Below are 23,321 nucleotides of genomic sequence, written 5' to 3'. Positions count from 1 at the left end.
ATAATGAGCTCCCCACCTTTCTGAATGTCCATATATAAATAGAAGTTCTTCTATAGATGATCTAGTACCTCGTACAACATCAATTGCCCCAGCAGTCATTATACCTGTAAGAAAGCTCGACATTCATAAGCTCTGATATGAGAGAGGATAAGTCATTATATCTATTTTCATGTTTTTGCATACAAATGTTTAAATAAAAGTGTGTAAGTGCTTGCATGTGTACATTTATTTTGGTATAGGCTTGGTCATCCCAGCCAATGACATAACTTTGTTATTTCTTCCCCTAAACAAGATTACAGCATGGTGAATTCATGAAAAGAAAATAGTTTCCCTTTTTACATGTTAACTCTTAGTCTCCAAACTAACCAGGTTTTGTGATCATTTATCTTTCTGTTTCCTGATGGATTTTCACCCCATTGTATCAGATTTTCACACAATAATATAGAAGATTACCACCAAAAAAAAAAAAAAAAACACCAGTTTATGTGTCTGCACAAGCAACACAGAGACATACATATGGACATATATACCGCACATTAAATATCTGTAGTTACATGCGTACAGATGCAAGGTACATACACACATACATAAAAGAGCATGTCTTGCACCGACAAAGAAAATCATGTTTTGCTTGGAAGAGTGGTCACCTTGGTCTGCAACTAGCCATCTACATGAATTTTCTGCAAATAGGGCAACCTTTTCACCCGGTGAAATTCCAGTCACTTGTAACCCTTCTGCAAAGTCTTTGATTGCTTGCCGTAACTGCACCAAAGAAAAATGAATGACAAAAGTATTTAAGTTTATTTATAAAATCCATAAACAAGGATGTAATTAACAGATTCCTAAATGAAAAGATGAACAAAACACAAGACAGCTTATGACATCAAATTATCTGATCAGGCCAAAACACTGTAGGTCCTTGCATTTTTCCCTAGATAAGACACACAAACCCCCAAACGCCCACAAGGAGGGGTGCCTACCCTCCCAAATATTAGAATTCAGCCAAAAGAGTGGACAAGAGCCACATTGGCATTGCTCCTATGCATAGATAGGATAGCTTGCAAGCTGAGTGAACAGAGTAGCTTGATCACTAAGAAGTGACTCGGGAAGAGCCATGTTGACATTGCTCCTATGCAAGGATGCGTAGATAGGATATCCCACAAGTTGAATGAACAATGGAGCTTGATCACACTAGAACCCTCCTAGGTCACCAAGGAGGACCAACAAAATACTCAAATGGGCAAGAGCCTAGACTTTCACGAACACCATGTGAATATAGGTGCCCAACCAAGTAATGTATGCAACTTCAAGACACACTTGAGGATGATGATAGCACATATGATCAAGAAAAGCCATCAATACCCCTTGAGATCATCAAAGCAAAGCTAGGCGTTGCACCTACAGTCACAGAGGCTCTCTTACTAAAGGCAATGACATTTCTTCAAAGACTAGGGGAGCACCTACAAGTGAGATACGTGCGAGAGGAAGAGATCGAAGCTCAGTTGAGAGTGGAGTAGACAGTGTAGAGTGTGAGAGCACGACACCCAATGCAATAATCTGAAGTGTAAGGTGCAAGTACAAAGTACAACCTTAAACCTTAGGGTTATAAGAGGGTGTTCAGACTCGAAGTGTGTGAAACATGATAAGTGCCTAACATAGGCACATAAAATAAAGGGAATAAATCTAGGGGAAAAAACCTCTCGTACGAAGAGTAAAAAGTGCCCCAATGTCCTACTGAAGATCACTGATACTCCTCTTTGAGCGTAGGCATGAGTCAAACCCGACAAACGCCCCTGGAGTGAAGAGTGGTCAAAATACAAGGGTCAATAGACAATCCTTTTCAGCTTATAAGCCCATTTTGTTCCAACGGCTTTCTTCCCAATAGGCAAAGGCACTAAATCCCATGTTTGATTCTTTATGATGGAATCAAACTCAGCTTGCATTGCTACCATCCAATGCATACTATGTTGTGCATCCTCAAAACATTCAAGCTCCTCATCATCAACTTTATGTACTACCATAACAAACTCCATGGTATGTGCACCATCATGCATACGAGCTTGCCTTCTAGTACGACCAGCAATAGGAGCATCCAAATGACTATCTTTCATAGTCTATAAATACCATCTAGGCATTTGTCTAGCCTCCTGACTATGTACAAGCTCTTGCTGAATTTCAGATTCGGCACCTTGCTGAATATTCAGATCAGTCATGGGCTGATTTTCTGCATTACCCGGTGGAGCAATTGGTTGAACATTAAGTTCCCTTGCCGAAGCTCCAAATGTATCACCGAAAGAAATGGGTAGCAGCCCTTCAAATATATCACTAGCAGCTTGATATGTGTCAAAACCAGCAACTGATTTTTCATCGAAAACCACATCCCTACTAACAAATACCTTTTTAGGAATAGAATCGTATAATCTATATCCTTTGCTCTCACTGCTATACCCCACAAAAATGCATTTGAAAACCTTGTTATCCAACTTCTTCCTGAGTACCTTGGGAATGTGTGCATATGCAAGACACCCAGAAGTACAAAAATGCCCAACAAAAGGTTTCCGGCTGTTCCAAGCCTCAAAAGACGTGAGATTCTTTAATGCCTTGGTGGGGCATCTATTCAAGACATGGAAAGCACACATAACTACTTTCATCCAAAAACTGTGTAGCTCTTTGCTTTCAACATACATCTGGCCATCTCCATGAGTGATCGATTCCTCCTCTCTGCAACTCCATTCTGCTGTGGAGTATAAGCAATAGTGTACTGATGAACAATGCCCTTCTACTTCAAAAACGAATTCAACGTAGAGGACATGTATTCCCCCCCTCGGTCCGAATGAAGAGCATTCACCCTGCAGCCAGATTGGTTTTCAACAAGTGCTAGAAAAGCCAAAAATGCATCACACACTTCTGACTTTTTCACTAAAGAATAGATCCAACAAAAACGAGTAAAGTCATCAATAAAAGTGATGAAATAGTAGCAGCCACCCAATGACTTTATCTACATAGGGCCACATACATCTGAGTGCACAATCTGTAACCTAGCAATGGCTCTAAAAGCAACATCATAGGGAAACGAAAAGTGATGCATTTTTCCCAAAATACGTCCCTCGCATAAGTGCTTAGGGGGTCTCTCCAAGAGAGGTAAACCATCAAGCATCTATATACACTGCAAAAGCATCAAGCTACCAAAGTTTACATGTCCCATGCGAGCATGCCATAACTCTGCCCATAATATAGCAGGTAAGAGTGGACACTAAATAGGCCAACTGATCAACTGAAAGAGCATCCAACTCATTTAACCCATGACATGTAGTGCCAGTCAAAACCAAAGTCATGTGTTCCTTATCTCTCACCATGCATCTGTCATCATTAAAGGTGACCTGCAAACCACACCATGCTAAAGAAGAAATAGATAACAAATTCTTCTTTATACCTAGCACAAACAAGGCATCTTGCAAGCGGAGAATAGAGCCATCAATGGTTGTCAACACAATCTCCCCAATACCTCTAATAAGGTATGATGCATTGTTGGCACACTGTACAAACTTGCCAACTGGGGCTACAATAACACAAGCAAATAAATATCTACGAGATGTGATGTACCTAGAAACACCACTGTCAAAAAACCATGTGTTTGCATCCTCAATAGAGCTAAATGCTCTATCAGTCCAAGAAAAGTCATAATTGCATGTGTAAAAACAATAGTCCTTGTTTGCATCAAAGGACGTGGACTCAGTTGCAATGGAAGGTACATCAAAAACAAACATCCCTGACTCTTGAGTCCTCCTTGGCTATGTGCTTTCTACACTCAATGATGTAGTGGCCTGGCTTCTTACAATAGTGACACTTGCCTTCTTAGCTTGCGTGTCCCCTTATTTCTTATTGCCTTGTGAAGTGCATAAAGTCCCAAAGCTCTGCGGAGCATTCTTTGCATGGCTGCCCTTGCCCTTCTACCATGCCATGAAAGCTTGCTCAAAGGTTATAACATCCATACCACTATTCTTTCGTGTTTGCTCTTCCTCTAAGAGCCCACTGACCAGCTGAAAGAAAGTAAGTGGTTGTGGGGCAATCCTCATAGTGAGATTCGAGGCTGTATGAAAGGCCAAGTACGAGGGTGGCAATGAATTCAAGGTAGTAGATATAATCTGTGCATCTGAGTAAATACTCATCGACATTCATAAGGTGCTCACGAAAGTCCTAAATTTTATTTAGGTGATCTTGCATAGAATCACCTCATCCATCTTCACTGTCTCAAGCTCTTTCTTCAAGAAAGAGATGCGCGTCTCATTCTTTCCAGCAAACATCTGCTCCAAGGTTAGCCAGGCTTCTCTGAAGAAGCGGCAAACCAAATGTGAGGGATAATAGACCATTGAATTGCCAACGCAATCAGCGACAAAAGCCTCTGCATCCCGTGTATCCCATGCCTTTTGTGTTGCTGATCTCTGGGGAAGTGGCTGAGCAGGAGCAAGCTGAACAGGCTAAGTTGCCTATTGTCCATGTCCTCTTGGAGAAGTAGCAAGAGCCACAACTCCGGGCCTAACTTTTTCACCGTTGACATAATCCCAAAGATTCTTTGCAATCAACACATGCTTCATCATGAAGGACCAAAGTGAACAGTTGTTACCATCCAATCTATCCTTCTTGGATACGTAAGTAAATACATCACCTCCTTGATTTGCCATGATAAACAATGCTGATTAGAGAGCAAAAGAGCAATGTCTCAAGCTGGACCAACCTGGAAATCTCCGAATTTTCAAAAACTACAATAAGTACCTTGCTGTAATTAGCAAATTGAAGCACACTCTGTCAAAACTGTCTAAAATACACACACTCCAAGGTGCAATAAATGCTCAGCAACACTATAGATACAAAAGCCCCAAAATTTCTTACATGTGTCAATGTCTCCTCAATACCCAAAACCCCAAATTTCCTAATCCTTGCCAAGAAATCTCTGTAGATACACACCTCGGAAAAATCTTGTTGCTGTAACTCAAATTTTTAAATTAAAAAATAGTAAATGTCTCTTTTACCTCAAATGTTAGCTGACTCATATCTGGGGTAGCCCTGCAACAACTAGAGGCTAATAAGTTGCAGTGGGCCGAGCTGGCATCAGCAAGGTGGTGTCAGCTAGTGGTCCACGCGCTACTCAAGCAGGACTAACAAGCGGCGTGGACTACAGCTGGCGGGCAGGCCGTAGGTCGCAAGCGGACACAAGTAGCAAGCGGGCACAATTCCAAGGCGACAAGGGCAAGCGGACGCAAGGGCAGGACAGCTGAGCAGGCCGAGACTGGGGCAGTTGCGCTAGTTGTAAGCGGACGAAACAAGGCGACGCAAGCTAACTGGGCGTATTGAGAGAGACACTTCAGCTTGACTCTGCTGGAGATGGTGAAGCTGCTGGCAACCGCAAAGGAGCTAGAGACGATGGCTCTCAAGTCAATTGAGATGTGGTTGAGCTCTAATACCAAATGTGAGAGCAGGAAGAGATCGAAGCTCAGCTGTCACCAAGTGGTGATACTTTTTGCAGTTGCTTTCCTTATTTACTTATATAAATATTTTATTTTCATTTTATTTAGTTTTTGTTGCTTTTTACCCCCAAAGTTCTCTTGGAATAAGTTAAGATCTTTATATGGCCAAAAGAGATAGCCATTGGGACAAATTGGACTAATGGTTTATCTGAGCCTTAAGACCGGTTCCACATTGAATGGGCACTGAAGAATAGAATGCAAGTGGTTTGGGACTATGTGCTTAGCCACTGGGGATGGTGCAAGACAATGAGTATGGCCAAGACAAAAGATGCACCTGTGAGAATGCTCACGGAATGAAAAGTCACCGTAACTCAGCCACCTTATACTTTTTTATGTGGTTGCAATGATAAAAGTTGCTCATAACAACTTGAGGAACCCAAGGGTCACCATCTCTAAAATTTAGGGAGTTACTATTTTTGAACCCTAGAATCTGTTCGCGTCATTATCTTCATTTTTGCATGAGGATTAATTCTCTAGTCTGTACCAAGGTCAAATTTTGCACTAATCATGGAGAATTTTAGACCGGAAGGTTTAAACGAGAAAATTGTTACATGTATGCCATGTGGCACAAATTCCTGAGAGAGAGAGAGAGAGAGAGAGAGAGAGCATTTTTTAAAAAAACGTAATAGACATGAGAGGCAGATCTAAGAGTGAAGTTTTGAGGAGCTGAGGGCAGATTGCTGCAAGTACATCAACTATGGAGAGTACTTCGTCGTCTCTGACTCATGTACGGAGGTAGAGCTTGCTCCCTCTAGTCAACTCTCTCTCTATTCTCAGAGGAAATGCTCTGCATGATGGGCTGATTCCATCGAAGGTACAATTCTGTGTTTTCTTTGCACTTCTGCTGAGGCAAGAGCCTCACTGTCCAGGTTCAAGAGTAGCTGTTGGCTTCTCCAATGCAGGAACTAAAGAAAGTGATGATCATGCCACATAGAAACAGGGTTTTTCAGCTCTGATTTAGTGATATTTGTGGGACTGTTTTACCGTTGGAATATACCAGGGTAAAAGGGATGTTGTTCTAGATATGTTGGACAATAAAAACAGTAAATACAGAGTTCCGCAGACTACAATTCTGCACATGAATCATTGAGTTATGGTCATAGAAAATGCTTTCCTAAAAGGGATGTTGTTCTGGATATGTTGGATAGTAAAAAACATTACATATAGAATTCTGTAGACAGCAAGTTTGCACATGAATTATTGAGTTATGGTTACAAAAAATGGTTTCCTAAAAGGGATGTTGTTCTGGTCATGCTACACTGTCCTTATGCAGCTGGAATTTAATCAGAAAATATGAAAACCAACTGTTCACAAGTTATGTATTTTGGAACATTTCATTTTTGTAACTTTCCATCTTTTAATTGATAAAGAAATACCGAGAGGGGCGCCAGTCTTCAAGGCCAATCTGATGTTGAGCGAGGAAGTGAGGTCTCTGTTTGTATGTGTGTGTGAAAAGACTAGGTGTTAATTGAAGGAACTACCGCTTTACGTGAGTCATAGACAAGTTTCATCAGCTAAGAGTGGAGTAGACTGTCAGAGTGCAGCGATGCGGAAGCGTGGGACCAAGACTGAGAGAGAGAGAATGAACGCAGAGAGAAGAGGGAGAGAGAAAGAGACAGTGGAAGATGAAGATCTGCTGTATAAAGTGTGCTGTATACAAAGATATGCAGATATGTACACGGGCGCAGTGCGTGGGACTGCGTGTCTCCACCTCGACGATGCAACCTACTGTTCACCTCGAAGTCTGCTGCAGTCTGCACGATCTCCAACCTGAAATCTGCGAACAGAACTGTAGGAAACACTGCAAAACATCGGCTATAAATAGCCACCCAGAATGCGCCCAGAATATGCAGGTCGGCTGCATTAAATGCAGCTGCATTAAATGCAGCCGGCTGACCAGTACAGGTCGAACTGCCACATTGATGGCAGTCCGACCAGTCTGCCATACAGTACGGCTAAGGATCTGATATCACTAACACCCCCTCTCAGAGCCTGGACAGGGCAAAAGCCTGAGGGATCTGGCATGTCTCCGAAGTAGAGCCTGAGGAAGCACCTTCGTAAACAAATCTGCAAGATTGTCCTCCGTCTTGCAGTACTCCACAGCTATGGTCTCATCCAGGAGCTTCTCCCAGATGAAGTGGTACTGGATCTCTATGTGCTTCGTCCGGGCATGGAAAACAGGATTCCGTGCCAAGGCAATGCAACTCTCATTGTCACATTGCAACAAAGTAGGACGAGTCTCGGGGCAACCAAGCTCCTCCAACAATCTCCGAAGCTACAGAGTCTTACATGTGGTGGAAGACGCGGCCCGATACTCCGCCTCAGTAGACGAAAGGGCTACCGTGGGCTGCTTCTTGCTACTCCATGAGATAACACCCGCACCCAAGGTAAAACAGTAGCCTGTAGTAGACTGCCTGTGGTCCACATCACCGGCCCAATCCGAATCGCTCCAACTTGCAAGTACAAGATCGGAACCACCTGTGCCTGTTGAATAATGAATCCCTAAGTCAGATGTCCCTCTCAAATACCGAAGTATCCTCTGGGCAGCCTGCCAATGCACCGTCTAAGGTTCACTCATGAACCCTGCCAAGAGACCAACAACAAAACAAAGATCAACACGAGTGTTGAGGAGCCAGATCAATGATCCAATCAACTGACGGTACCGGGAAGCATCCGCCAAGGGAGAATCGGAATGTGAAGTGGCCTTCCAATTCGGATCCATAGGAGTAGAAATGGTCTGACAATCCTCCATCGCAAAAGAAACCAAGAGCTCCTGTACATATCTCTGCTGAGAGATGAAAATCCCTCTCTGAGACTGATAAATCTCATGGCCCAAGAAGAAGTGGAGTAGGCCCAAGTCCGTCATTTCGAACGTCTGATGTAAAGCTGCCTTCGTCTCTTTGACCTTCTGTGCATGATCACCTGTGACAATCAAATCGTCAACATACAACACAAAAAGCACACAACCAGTCTCGGAAGTGTGTACATAAAGCTGCGGATCGGCCTTGGAACGCCGATATCCCAACTGTGACTGAAGGAACGAATCAATCTTCTTGTTCCATGCACGCGGAGCCTGCTTGAGGCCATACAAGGTCTCCTTTAACCTGTAGATTTTCCCATCTGAAGATCCAAAGCCAGGAGGCTGCTCTACATAGATCTCCTCCTTCAAATCACCATTGAGGAAGGCCGACTTCACACCCAACTGGTAGACAGGCCAGCCAAGGCAAGAACACCTCGAATAGTCGCCATACGAGCAGTGGGGGCAAAAGTGTCATGACAATCAATCCCTGGGCGCTGCGCAAAACCTTTAGCAACAAGGCGAGCCTTGTGCTTGTCCAAAGAACCATCGCTAAGTACTTGGTCTTGAAGACCCATTTGACGCCAATCACCTTCTTATGCGAGGAGCAAGGCACGAGATACCAAGTGCCATTCCTCTCAATAGCCTCCAACTCGGCTTCCATAGCTTTCTTCCATGGTGCGGACTATAAAGCCTCCTTCACAGAGGTGGGCTCTCGATCCTGCATAACACGGGTCATCAAACAATAGTTAGAGCAAACAAGCTCTGTAGAATGTGCCTGGTGCCTCCGTGACTGCCGCGGACCATCCTGCGGTCCCCACTCCTCAGGGACCCCCTCGATCCCTGAATCTCGGAGTGTGCCACGGGCCCAACGAGAAGAAGGCTGGACTTCTCCTCATCGCTCTCCATCAGCTAAAGACTCTGGGATATCCACCAGTGGTAACTCCTCGGGGGTGACAGGTGAAACAGTAGACTCTGTATCGGAAACAGAAGCGGAATCAAAAGGCGCTGGCTCCAAAGGAACTATCTCAGGAGCCCAACTCTCCCCTGGATCTCCAAGAACGGGATGCTCCTCACCCGCTACTATGGCCGGAACCTCCACGAACCGCACATCTCGACTGGTGTACATATCCCGCTTGACGGGATCATACAAACGATAGCCTTGGGACTGAGAGCTGTAGCCAACGAACACCTGTCTTCGGAAAGCCGCTTTAAATTTTATCACGATGAGTCTTGGAAATGTGAACATAGGCATCACACCCAAAAACCCTGAAATAAGAAACATCGGGCTTAGTCCCAAAGTAAGCCTCAAAAGGTGTCATCCCATCAACGGCCGAAGTGGGGGATCGGTTAAGGATGTGGACTGCAGTAACCACAGCCTCGGCCCACAGAAACTAAGTTGTCTGTCAGTGCTCCATCATGGTGCGCGCCATCTCGATCACACTTCGGTTCTTCCGTTCAAGAATGCCATTTTCTTGAGGAGTGTTGGTGTTAGCAAACTCCTGGTGAATGCCTTTATCTGCACAAAAACGAGCAAACTCATTAGAAAAAAATTCACCACCCTTGTCGGATCGCAAGGTCTTCAATCGCCGACCCGATCGGTTCTCCTCAAAGAGAAGCCAATCCTTGAAGTGGGAGAAAGCCTCCAACTTCAATGCCAAGAAATAGGCCCATGTCATCCTGTTGTAGTCATCTACGATCAACATGAAGTATGAGCTTCCTCTCAAGGACTCGTTCCTCATAGGGCCACAAAGATCCGTAGATACAAGCTCCATCGGGGAAATAGACCGCCGCGAAGCTTTGTTGGGAATCACATCCCTATGTTGCTTCCCACGAATGCAGGAGACGCATGGCTGCTGGCTCACCACTATGTCCGGCAACCCTCGGACAAGCTGTCCACGTGACGCCCTCCGAAGATAATCATAGTTGAGGTGATCAAACCGAGCATGCCATAGCTCTGACTGTGTCTAAGAGGTAAGAAGAAGAGTAGGGAGTGCGGTAGAAGACATCAATTTGTAGATGCCGTTCTCCTCATATCCTGATGAGAGAACCTTCCTTGACCCACGATCAAGGACTCACACCGAATCACTGTCAAACTCCACCAAAATTCCAAGTGAACAAATCTTATGAACCGAAAGTAGATGATACCCTAAACCTAGCACATGCAAGACCTCTGAGGTATAAGTACCACTACGTCAGCTGCATCTCACCCTGTCCTGCAATAGACACCGAAGAGCTATCTCCGATGAGAATCTGCCCAGGCAAAGGTCGCAACTAGGCAACACCAACGGATGAAGGAGTCATGTGCCGGGAGGCACCACTGTCAACGATCCACTCTCGAGCCTGGGGTGCTGTCATCGCAGCATCAGAAGCCTTCGGTGTAGAGTCCTCAATGACTGCTAGATGAAGAGAACGCAGCTGATGAGGGTGCAGCCACCGCTCCAGAATCCTTCGTGTCCTTCTTGTTGGTGTCCTTCTTGTCTTTGTCAAGGCAATCCTTCTTCCAATGGCCGGTCTTACCATAAATATGACATGTGGATTCTTTTTCCTTGTCATTCTTTGACTTGTTGTCCTCCTTCTTCTTCTTTTGGTCCTTCCCCTTCTTCTGAGAGGCTTGACCTGTCAAAGCTTCCAACTTGGAAGCATGATGTCCCTTTAGTTGTTCCTCTTGGTCCAAGACCATAGGAACCAGCTCTTCCCATCGAAGAGTAGACTCATGCCCCAAAGTAATAAGGGTGGAGTAAAAAGCACCGAATCGTGGCGGCAACTGGGACAAGAGTGTGATCGCCATGTCTTCGGAGGAGATCGGCTTCCCTGCATTCTGAACCTGCATCTAAAGCTGTCTAAGCTTATTGATGTGCTCCCGCAATGAAGAAGACTTGTTCACGGACAAAGTCCGCATCTGCACCTCCAAAGAAAAAGAAAAGCTCCAACCATATCTCCCGAGCCACCGTCAAGTGCTCGATGTGGGCTATCACGACTGTAGTACAAGGCAGAAAAAGAAAAGAACGAATCCGGGCATTCAGTTTGTCCCAGTGAGACTGTGCCTTGGCCAACTCCGCACAAGCATCGAAAGAGAGTTTGGACTCATCTCTCACCAAGGGCCGGTTGATCTCCTCCTGTACAAGCTCCGCCAAATCGTAAGACTCAAGGATGGCCAACATCATCACGCGCCAAATGCAGTAATTGTCGCCATCAAGCTTTTGATCTGCCGGAAGAGCCGGTAAGACAGGCACCTTCCGATCCATGATCGTCTGGAACTCCAAGTCAATCTCTGTAGACATCTTCACCTGTAATGCCTTCACAAACGCAAAAGCAGCCCCCTCTGGCTGTGAAAACGCAGCCTGCTAGGGCTCTTTCTTCTACGTCCCGAACCTTCTTCACCCGCCGGAAGCAATGAAAAAGCAAAACCTGCACTTGAAAGCTGATAACACAGCCTTCCTCCTCTTCAAACAGCAGCAAATCCACCAACTGGACTCCTTTCCCGCACGCCCATGCTCGCTTCAGCCTTATTCCGATGCGCAGCCCTCCCACTCGCCCTTGAACGCTGGAAACGCAGCCTTGTGTCACGATGGAATCTCCTCTTCAGGTAGGTTCTTCACTCAGTCAGCCCTTCTTCACTGCTCTGATACCATGTCAGAGTGCAGCGATGCGGAAGCGTGGGACCAAGACTGAGAGAGAGAGTAAACGCAAAGAGAAGAGGGAGAGAGAAAGAGACAGTGGAAGATGAAGATCTGCTGTATAAAGTGTGTTGTATACAAAGATATGCAGATATGTACACGGGCGCAGTGCGCGGGACTGCGTGTCTCCACCTCGACAATGCAACCTGCTGTTCACCTCGAAGTCTGCTGCAATCTGCACGATCTCCAGCCTGAAATCTGCGAACAGAACTATAGGAAACACTGCAGAACATCGGCTATAAATAGCCAGCCAGAATGCGCCCAGAATATGCAGGTTGGCTGCATTAAATGCAGCCGACTGACCAGTACAGGTCGGACTGCCACATGGCAGTCCGACTCGTCAGTCCGACCAATTTGCCGTACAGTACGGCCAAGGATCTGATATCGCTAACATAGACAGTGTAGAGTGTGAGAGCATGACACCCAATGCAATAATCCGAAGTGTAAGGTGCAAGTACAAAGTACAACCCTTAAACCTTAGGGTTGTAAGAGGGTGTTCACACCCGAAGTGTGTGAAACATGATAAGAGCCTAAAACTGTATAACATGGGCACATAAAATAAAGGGAATAAATCTGGGGAAAAAAACCTCTTGTACAGAGAGTACAAAGTGCCCCAGTGTCCTACTAAATATCACCGACACTCCTCTAAGGCGTAGGCGTGAGTTAAACCCAACAATACCCCCTCTTTAGCACGCATGTCTTACAAGTTAGCTACAAAATGAGATACACATTGTAGTATGCCCAGATGTATAATTGGCTAAGCCTACATGGAATGAGGATAGATCCATTCCCACCATTTGATTACAGCCTTGACTATCCAACACTTCTTACCATCCACAGCTAAACCAAGTGAGTAGGCTGGACATTGTGAGATTGGACACTAAGAGGACTTCAGTGAGCCCATGCAACACCTAGGGACAAAAGATGCACTCTATCAAACACACTTATTGCACCTCTCCCATGACAGATTCGTCACACATCTATCATATTTGGACACGCACCTCTCACATCGCCTTTGAGCACCATTCGTCAAATTCATACTTCATCACATCAGCTTAGACAAAGACAAGGCGATATGAAGATCTCATGCCCAAGGATTGAATCTACTAGTTATGTGGGGCAAACATAGAGTCAAAGGAGCATTATAGATGTTGGCACACTGTCTACTGTAAGGTCAGAGGAATATGCTCAAACCCTAACACCATAGGGAGACCCTCTGGAGAGACAGGGGAGCTATACATCCAAATCCACCTAGACAAAGAATAGTCACAAAGTTTCGTACACCAGTGACCAGTAAGGATCCTTACCTGCATCCATCTTCCCTGACCTAAGAAGTTCATTCTCATGAGGGATCACCCTAGAACAAGTCGTATCTCTATGTCAAGCAAGACGTCTTTAACCCCCAGCATGACGACCAACCATCATTGCCAACCAAAGGAGACATGCACTACTATATGCTTGGATATCCAAATGGGGGCTAGCAACATTGGTCATAGTGGTCATTATAGAGTTGTTATAAAGAGAGAGATGGTGGAAATTCTTCCATTAAAAATGGAATACCGTTTAAGCAAGACAAAGTGTAAATGCCCGATGATGAGGATATCTACAAAAAGATTTTATGAGTGTTATGATACACTAAGAGTGGGACACCTCAGCATACACTGAACTTTAGCCTTGGTTAGCCAATATTTTTTTTGGCCGCACATAAAGACTTTGGTTGAGTCTTACATGGATAAGTGCCTACAATGTCATCTTAATAAAGCTAAACAACACAAACAAGCAAGATGTTGCATGCTTTACAAATTCGGGATAAAATGTGTTGTATCTATATGGACTTTGTAGTAGGACTACCCCGTATGAATGCAATCTTGATCATGGTCGACTAATTGACAAAAATGACTCGGTTCATTTCAAAAAAGATGACCATTAGAAACCATGAGTTGGTCAATCTCTCTATTGAGAATTTATATAAACTTTACAGTTTGCTCAAAGAAACTATCAATGACTGAGATCTTAAGTTAACTCGCCATTTCTGATGCATAGTCTTCCAAAAGTTGAAGATCTGATTACCCATGTCGTCCTTGAAACATCCTAGGACCAATGGATAGACAAAGAGGACAAATCAAATCATGGAAATATGTTTTCTACATATGTCTCCCATAGACAATCTCATAGTGGTCATTAAAGTCTTGTTTACAAAAGAGAAAATGGTAAAAAAGTATAACTTTAAAAGTAGATTACTATTTAAGCCACGCAACATCTATGTACCCACCAATGATGAGAATATCCACTAAAAGATTTTATATAAGTGTCATGACAAACCGAGCATGGAACATCCCAGCATACATTGGACATTGGGATTAGGTGATATTTTTATTCGCCTAGCACACACCAACTATCACTCCTATCACGCCATACATGAAGACTTTGGTTGAGTCTTACATGCATGAGTGCCTACAATGTCAACTTAATAGAGTTGAACCGCATAAACAAGTGGGGATGTCGCATCCTTTCAATTTCCTAATGAAGAGTGTAGTATTTCCATGGTCTTTGTAGTCAAACTTCCCCCTATGAATCGAGGTCATGATGCAATCTCAACCGTGGTTGCCTAATTAACAAAAATGGGTTCATTCATTTCAATGAAGAGGACCATTAAAAGCCATAAGTTGGCCAATCTCTTTGTCAAGCATTTATATAAACATTATGGTTTGCTCAAAGAATAGTCAATGACCAAGATCCTAAGTTCACTTGCCCTTTCTAGCAAATCAAACTTCTAGAAATTGGAGACCTCATTGCCCATGTCATCCTCACATCTTGAGACCGATGGAGAATATGTTGCCTTGTAATGTCCCCATTACTTAGTTTATTTTAATGTACGTATACATTCCAAAGAAAATTGATTCATGTTGCACGTTTACTTTATTTTTATTTTTAAATACTAGCTCTAATTATGAAATTGACTCTCATTATGAAGATAATTAATGAGGTATTATATTCCAGTTCATGGAAGAAAGACTTGGAAGACCCTCCCAATACTAGCTTATTAAAACTATGTTTGTAGTATAGAACAACAAAAAAAGAACTAGCCTAGTGGATAGTCACTTGGCAGTTAACCACACTTGGGTGACAACACTGCTGGAATGGGTGACCTCCAGGGAAGATTTTCCTACAAGCTAGTGGGAGCTTCTCGTGCACAACCAACGGCACCAACAAAGCCTTCATAGCCCATTGCCAAGTATGCCAAGGTCTATGCCTTAGTCGCCGCCTTAGTCATGAGCCTTAGAGTGACGGCCGCCCAATGACGCGTGGATAGTCACTTGGCAGTTAACCGCACTTGGGTAACGATACTGCTCGAATGACTGACCTCCCCCTCTTCTACTCTAATCCGAGAAGAAAAGACACTGAAGAACTCTATCCTATTCTATCATACCTCTACTCTCGTCTCTATTCCATCTACTAGAGAGAGTGAAGTATTGCTCTCCACGAGACAAGAAGAATCATCCCCGAGGCTTACATCATTGAATTCCGCAATATCCATCATCATCATCGAGAGCCTTACACCCTTGCCAACCAATATTACTATTGTGTTCTTCTTCTTCTTCTACGAATCATATTTTCGTCATGGCCTCGAAGAAAAAGAATTCAAAGGCAGAAATCGCGAATGACCCTACTATCGTAGAAGCAACAGTTGGAGTTGCGAGCACGGGAGTCACTAACGAAGTCATGGGTGCGGATAACAACCCTCTACCAATCGCGATACCACAGGTTTTTCTAAAAAAGTTCTATCCAGATAAGATAAGTCTCTTGAGAAATACTGACTTAAGGCCAAGAAACTTGGTTACAATAACTGGGAAGTTAGAGACCCCAAAATCTAGATACCCCTAATTAAATTCCAAGGGGAAGATTTCATTATGTAAAACTCAAGTGTCGATTGCTACTAGAATTAAGCATCACTTGAAAGTTGCATGATTGATTGAAGTTGCAGACATCAATCTTGTTTGTGATCTTCTAGATTAGATCCGGATTGAATTAAGTATTGGAACAGATAAAAATTGAGCAGCCCTATACCTCCCCTAAGGATAGGTGCTGAATCCCCATACCAAGAGGGGATGTTTTTACCGCCGCAAAAGCATGGACCGGCTCCGATGGCGAGAGGTCTCCCAACAGAGATCATATTAAGTAGGAGGTGGATAGGGTGCAAGGGGAGCTTTGGCTAGTAAATCCCTTGTGCATTAGATGGCAGCAATGCAAGCTGAGTTTGATTCTATCATAAAGAATCAAACATGGAATTTAGTGACCTTGCATGTATGTGAAATTGTAATTTTTCTCCTGTATGGGCGGGAGAACACACATTAAGAAATATAATCAATGAAATTGTTTTATTCTAATTGTATGTCCGTAAGTAAATTACATAGACGAACAACTGTGCATAAAAGGATTTTAATTAATGAATCTGTTTTTATATGTTTCATATAATGTGGTAGGTAATTAGATAACTAAGAACTTCCATAGAGGGAAGTGGGTGGATGGATTCCCGACGAATCCAGTCCTAGAGTAGGGTGGTCTCGGTTAGCCGAGAGGTTTCCCAAAAAACAAACACTAGGAAGAAACTCTAGGAAGGGCTGATTCGCTAACTTACTTAGGGTTTGGTCTCAGAATCCGAACTGTAAATTATCTTAGGGGAAAGGTACGGCGACTGTGCCAAAGCACTACGAGGGATTTCATAAATCCTTAGTCTGCTAATTGGAAAAAAGCGTTATACTCCATGAACCAAGGATAATGGTAGTCGCTCCTTCCAGACAAGAAGCCTCTCGAAAAACACCTCCGGATGTGAGTTAGTTGTTGATAGGTGACTGTTATGTCAATTAGAAACCTTCAGGTCGATCCTCCGTGGATAACGGCAAGACACTTCCCTTGCAGGGTAGACCTAGGGTTAACTAGCCGACAAAATCCGATCATTCTGATTAGAGTACGGATAGCGACGACTAGAAGATAAACTTTGGACAACTACTAAAACGTTATCCATCAAGAAATCAAGGAGGCTACGTTACAAGTGGTATCAGAGCGAAAATAAATTAAAAAAACTTGGTAAATGTAGCTTGAAATGTGAGATGTTTTCCCCTTTCGCTTGCTGATATGTGTTTTTTTTAGATCATACCACAGAGAGACGAAGATTGGAAGCAATTCCTAGTCTTCGGAGCAATGTTTACATCGGCAATGCATTCTACGAATTATGGATGGAGAATGTAAGTAATGCAGATTCTGGATCGCATCTACAATCTTTCTCCATTATATCGAGAAAGACATTGGATGATAAGAGATGGAATTTGTTATATTGACGCAAACCGTCTTGCCTTCCTTTAAATCAATTTAAAAAGCATAAGATGGATGAAAAACTTTAAAGTCGTAAAGGTTTATTTATTCCATGAAGCCAGAGTGAATCCAACTTTATTCACTAGAGGCCGGGAGGTTAAACTAAATCGATATATTTACAAGGAAGAAACAAAGATCATCCCAACGGACCGAATCATAGTTGTTGGCCGCTCTAAATGCCACAATTACGTCAAAGATGAACTTATTGATCTTCCTTTAAAGTATCGATTTTTAGATATCCATTCTTCAAAGCCCGATTATTACCCAATAGATGTATCCAAATGCCATGCCTAAATTGTATTAGGAAAATCTTCTCTCCCAAATAACCAGCCATCCCAAAATAAACCATGTAATTATCCCCTACCGCAAAAGAAATTTTTTTGTCTATCCATTGAATATGAAATTAGCTATCATTCTAGCAATTAAGAATTACGAGTTAGTAGATATATCTAAAATCCATGGTTAGGTTCCTTAAGTTCATTCGGAAAACTCTATCATAATGTAACCTTCTTTGAAAATTTAATATAAAGCATTTCTATCCTTCTGAAATGATTTCTCTTTTTGAAAAGAACGAGCAAATTGTATGATAACATTTGTAGAGCTAACTAGAGAAAATCTTACAATACCACAGGAAGCTATTCCTACCCTTAATGCTGCTGAGATCCAATAAAAAAAGTTCCTGCTTAAGCAAATCAAACCACCTGAGTTTGATGGCCAAGGCAAAAACATCAAGGTTGAAGCAGAAATATGGATTTCGTACATGGAAGATTATTTCATTGCTGCTAGAATTACCCCAGCTAATCAAGCAATGATCGGCAAGTTAAAGCCAATAGGAGAAGCCCGAATTGGGTGGAAACAATGGTGTAAAGACCAAGGAGTCTCCAAAGTGTCTGTTAGTTGGGATGTATTAAAGGATGTAGTGCAAGGCCGATATCTTCAGCCAGCATACCGCACACAAAAGATGAATGAATTCTTTGGTCTAAAGCAACTTGGAATGACACTGGAAGCCTATTACTCAAAGTTTGTAGCACTTCTCAAGTATGCACCGTCTATGGACATTGCGAAACAAGTATCAAGTTTTGCCACGGATTGAATGATCTCCTAAACACACGGCTTGAAGCAATGCATCCATCCAACCTCCAAGATGCATTTATAAAAGCAAGACCGATTGTACAGGAACTCCAGTCCAAACTAAGAAACGATAAGCCTTGGAATAATAAATTCCAAAACAAAAATATAACTAGGGGCTATGCAAAAAGAGCCCAAGGTCAATTCCAATCTGCTAATAGCAAGAAGGCTAAGACGTCGGCTGTAGAGAACTTTACTGGTGGTAATAAGGATACTTTCAGGTGCTATTATTGTAACGAATCTGGCCACATTCAAAGGCAATGCCCAAAGCTCCGACAAAATGAACGCCAAAGCAAGTTCTGTAACAACCAGATCCGGGCAGCCACAGCTAGAGGAAGAGTTGCCGGCATAACCCTCAAGAAAGTAGAAGATGATAAAGATCCCACCTTGGAAACTGACATGAAGAAAGCGAGAATTCACGCCTCTCTCAACAAAAAGGGACCAAATCGACAATTCTCAGTGATTCAAACACCATCAACCTATAACAATAAATCCTTTAAAATTTTGATTGATTGTGGAAGCACACATTCATTCATATCACCAAAGTGTACTAGAAAACTAGGAATAGACACAATGCATGCACCTAGGCTGATAGTTAAGTTAGCTCATGGAAAAGAAGTTTCCTCAACACAACAAACAAGTAAGATGGAGTTTAATCTGGATGGCAATCAGACCAACATAAAATTCAAAGTGATGAGCCTGGGAACCTATGAGTACCTATTAGGAATGGACTGCTTAATTCCCAATGACGCTCATATTTATTGTGAAAAGGACTGAGTCACATTCTTGAATCTTGTAGGACAACAAGTGACCACACAAGGAGAAGCAAGAAAACTGAAGATTCAATTAGCGAAAGCTTCTCGAATTGCTAAAGGTTTAAGAAAAGGCCCACTTGTATACCTAATCAAATTAAATAAGACTGAACACGATAAAGAAGCCGAAGATGAACCGTCGTGGCTTAGCAAAAATGCTAACGTATTTCCTGAAGAATTAACTAAACTTCCACCACAAAGAGAAGTCGACCACGAAATCAAGCTAGTACCAGGAGCTGCACCAGTTGCAAAACAACCATATTGAATGTCCATTCTAGAAGCCATAGAACTAAAGGAACAACTCAAATGGCTCTTAGATCAGGGATACATTAGACCTAGTAACTCACCCTAGGGAGCTCCGATGTTATTTTAGAAAAAGAAAAAAAGGACTCTTCGTCTCTGCATTGATTATCAAGGGCTAAATCAAGTAACAATCAATAATAAGTATCCGATTCCAAGGATCGATGAACTACTTGATCAACTACAAGGAGCAAAGATTTTCTCCAAGACTGATCTTAGATCAAGGTATTACCAGATCAGAATCAAGCAAGAAGATATCCCAAAAACTGCTTTTAGCACAAGATACGGTCATTACGAGTTTATCATAATGTCATTTGGATTAACCAACGCCCCTGCTACCTTCAACAGATTAATGCAAGATATATTCAAACCTTATCTTAATGATTTCGTCCTTGTATTCTTTGATGACATCTTAACGTATTCCAAGGATGAAGGAAGTCACAAGTCACAATTGCGGACAAATCTTGAGACAATGCGGACTCACAAGCTGTATGTGAAAAAAAAAAAGTGTGCGTTCTTCAAGAAGCAAATCGAGTATTTAGGGTTTATAGTTTCAGCAGAGGGATTTTTAGTAGATCCGACCAAGGTTAAGGATGTACAAGGCTGGCTGCCTCCAATCACTGTAAGTGAAGTTCATAGCTTTTTGGGTTTAACAGGATGGTACCGGGTCTTTATCAAGAATTATGCATTGATTGTTGCACCCCTTATTGACCTACTTAAGAAGCAGGCTGCCATTAAATGGACCTAAGATAAATAGTCTAGCTTTGACAGGCTCAAGCTAAGTTTAGTCACAACCCCAATCCTCAAACTATCCGATCTTAATAATGAATTTGAAGTGGTGACTGATGCGAGCTCTCTTGCTTTGGGGTGTGTACTCATGTAGAAAGGACATCCGATAGCATATTTCTCCAAAAAATTAAAGACTCACGAGAGAAATTATGCTACTCGTGACTTGGAATTACTTGCAATTATCCACGTTGTTAAGTTATGGAGACATTATCTACTCCGGAAGAAATTCTCACTAGTAACCAACCATAAAAGTCTTAAAGGGATCTTCACTCAACCACATCTAAATATGAGGCAACGTCAATGAATCGAAGTCTTGCAAGAGTATGATTTTGAGATCAAATATAGACCGGGCAAAGAGAATGTAATTGCGGATGCTTTAAGCCACAAATCATTTATCTCAAAAGAACCTCTTAGAGCTCAAACACTAACTACAATGATATCAATGCCTAGCAATCCCATCATCGAGCTAGCCAAGGAGAAGGCGAATAATGATCCCAAATATCAACAAATGCTGAAGAAAATTCAGAATCAAGAACCAAATTCTAAGCTTAAGACAAAGTATCTTAACTTCTCTGTTGACGAAGGGCTTGTCTACTTTAAGAAAAGATTATATATTCCTTCAAGTCAAGATCTTAAGAAGAAGATACTATGGGAAGCTCATGATTCCCCATTTTCAAGTCATCCTGGCTATGCCAAAACTCTCAAAGCAGTTAGGAAAAGCTATCATTGGAAAAAGCTCAAAAGTATGTAATCGAATGCTTGAGTTGCCAACGAATAAAAGCCGAATGAGTTAAGCTACCAGGAAAGCTACAATCACTTGATATTCCTCAGATGAAATGGGAATTCATTAGAATGGATTTTGTAGTTGGATTACCCTCAATTCAAGGAGAATACAACTCGATCATGGTAATTGTGGACATGTTGACTAAGATTACCCACCTTATTCTAGTTAAAACCAACTACAAAGCCTCAAATATTCCCAGGTTATTTGTCAAAGAAATCTTTAGACTCCATGGACTATCAAAGAGAACTATCAGCAATCGTGATTCTCTATTCACTTCGCATTTTTGGAAGAGATTATTTGAAGCTCTCGGTACACAGCTTTGTTTTAGTAGAGCTTATCACCCTCAAATTGATGGGCAGACACAACGTGTAAATCAGGTCATTGAAGACATACTTAGGGCATATTATTCCAAAGAACCTAGATGGTGGATACAAATAGAAGGGTAATTCTGAAAACAAAGCACTCAATAAGTCTCATGGAAAAAATGTAGAGTGCCATCATTGTGGCAAGAAAGGGCATTTCAAGCAGAATTGCTTTCAATGGAAGAAAGAGAAGGGCAAAGGTAAAAGCATTGATGATAGCAAAGATGAGAAAAAGAAAAGCCAATATGCAAAGAAAAGTAGTGTGAAGATAGAGAAAGTCAATGTAGTCAGTCACGAGAGTAGCAATGGCAATCATGTACTATTTGCCTCTTCTTTTTAGTGCACAGTCATTGATTGCAAATTCTGATAATGACATGCACACTTGGATTCTTGATTCAGGTGCTTCATTCCATGTAACACTACACCGTGATTGGTTTTCTGACTACAATGGTGGTGGACATGGTATTCTCCACTTAGGAGACAACTATGCATGTAACATTGCACGAATTCGCAGTGTGTAGTTGGCATTTCAGCATGGTTTAATGTTCACCTTGCATAATGTGAGGCATGTACCCCAGCTCAAGAAGAGCTTAATAAGCACATTGCAGCTAGATGATGAAGGCTATCACACCACTTTTGGAGATAGTAAATGGAAGATATGTAAGGGATCTAGAATTGTTGCTAAAGGCTCTAAAAGTGACACTCTGTATCTATCACATGTATCTAGCATGCATGATCATATCACCATAACTGAGCAGCCAAGTGTGTCTTTGTAGCATAGCCAATTGGGGCACATGAGTCGAACTAGAATGAAAGTGCTTTCTCGTTTTTGGATTATTTTCCATATTTGAGGTATGTTGATTTTGATCATTGTGATCATTGCATATTTAGTAAGCATGCTCAAATGTCACATAAAAAGTCTCTTTCATTAAAATCTTCACCCTTTGAGTTAGTACATTTAGATGTATGTGAGACGCCAGGATTATCTCTAAGAGGAAAAAAATATTTTATTACATTTGTTGATGATGTCACATGCAAAATATGGGTTTATTCAATCTGTCATAAAGATGAGGCATTAGATAAGTTTGAAAATTCTTGGCAATTGCTGAAAATATGACCAGCAAGACATTAAAATGTCTTCGCTCTAACAATGGTGGGGAATGTGTGTCAAAAGGCTTTCAGGCCTTTTGTGATAGCAAAGGGATAAAGAGGGAGCTCATTGCCCCTTATAATCTTCCCCAAAACAATGTTGCAGAGCATATGAATAGGACTATTTAGGAGAAGGTTCGTACCATACTGTCTCATGCTGCATTACCTCATGGATTTTGGACACATATTGTTATGACATCCATACACTTGATAAATCTGTCATTGAACAGGTCTTTGGGAGGGAGAGTCCCTCAAGAAGTGTGGTTAGGCAAGCTACCTTCATATGCACACTTGAGAGTGTTTGACTACAAGGCTTTTATGCATATGCGCAAGGAATAATGCAACAAATTGGAGCGGCCAATCTTCTCTAAATGCATTTTCCTAGGATATGGTGACGAGGGCAAAATGGGATATAGATTATGGGATCCCAAGAAAAGAAAAATTGTACGTAGCAATGATGTTATCTTTCGAGAAGATTGCATGCATAAACAGCCGAAAAGTCTAAGGAAGTCAAAAGGATTGTGTTTGAAGAAGAGATACCTGTAGGACAACAAAGAATATCCGTTGTACAACAGCGAATCCTTGTTGTATGTGATCCTATTAATGCAGGGAATGCTGCTAC

The 23,321-nt window shown here is 42.3% G+C and overlaps 1 protein-coding gene across 2 annotated transcripts in view; it reads right to left on the bottom strand.

The window, feature by feature from the left end:
- Positions 1 to 23,321, bottom strand: part of LOC148021534 (long-chain-fatty-acid--[acyl-carrier-protein] ligase AEE15, chloroplastic-like) — a 44,694-nt gene that overhangs the window by 11,449 nt on the left and 9,924 nt on the right. For both annotated transcript variants that reach the window (XR_015694336.1, XM_087696943.1), the window contains exons 3-4: positions 648 to 762; positions 17 to 104 (exon numbers count right to left, since the gene is read on the bottom strand). Coding sequence is in view for 1 of the 2 variants with exons in the window: in XM_087696943.1 (XP_087553069.1) it covers positions 17 to 104; positions 648 to 762 (203 nt within the window). In the remaining variant the exon portion in view is untranslated. The remainder of the gene's footprint in view (positions 1 to 16; positions 105 to 647; positions 763 to 23,321) is intronic.

Source organism: Lygodium microphyllum, chromosome 17, assembly GCF_053477565.2.
Source record: "Lygodium microphyllum isolate KBCC chromosome 17, Lygodium_microphyllum_v1.1.10, whole genome shotgun sequence".
In the NCBI taxonomy this organism is placed as follows: domain Eukaryota; kingdom Viridiplantae; phylum Streptophyta; class Polypodiopsida; order Schizaeales; family Lygodiaceae; genus Lygodium; species Lygodium microphyllum.
Note: the sequence above shows the minus strand (reverse complement) of the source record. Positions and strands in the feature narration are given on the sequence as shown.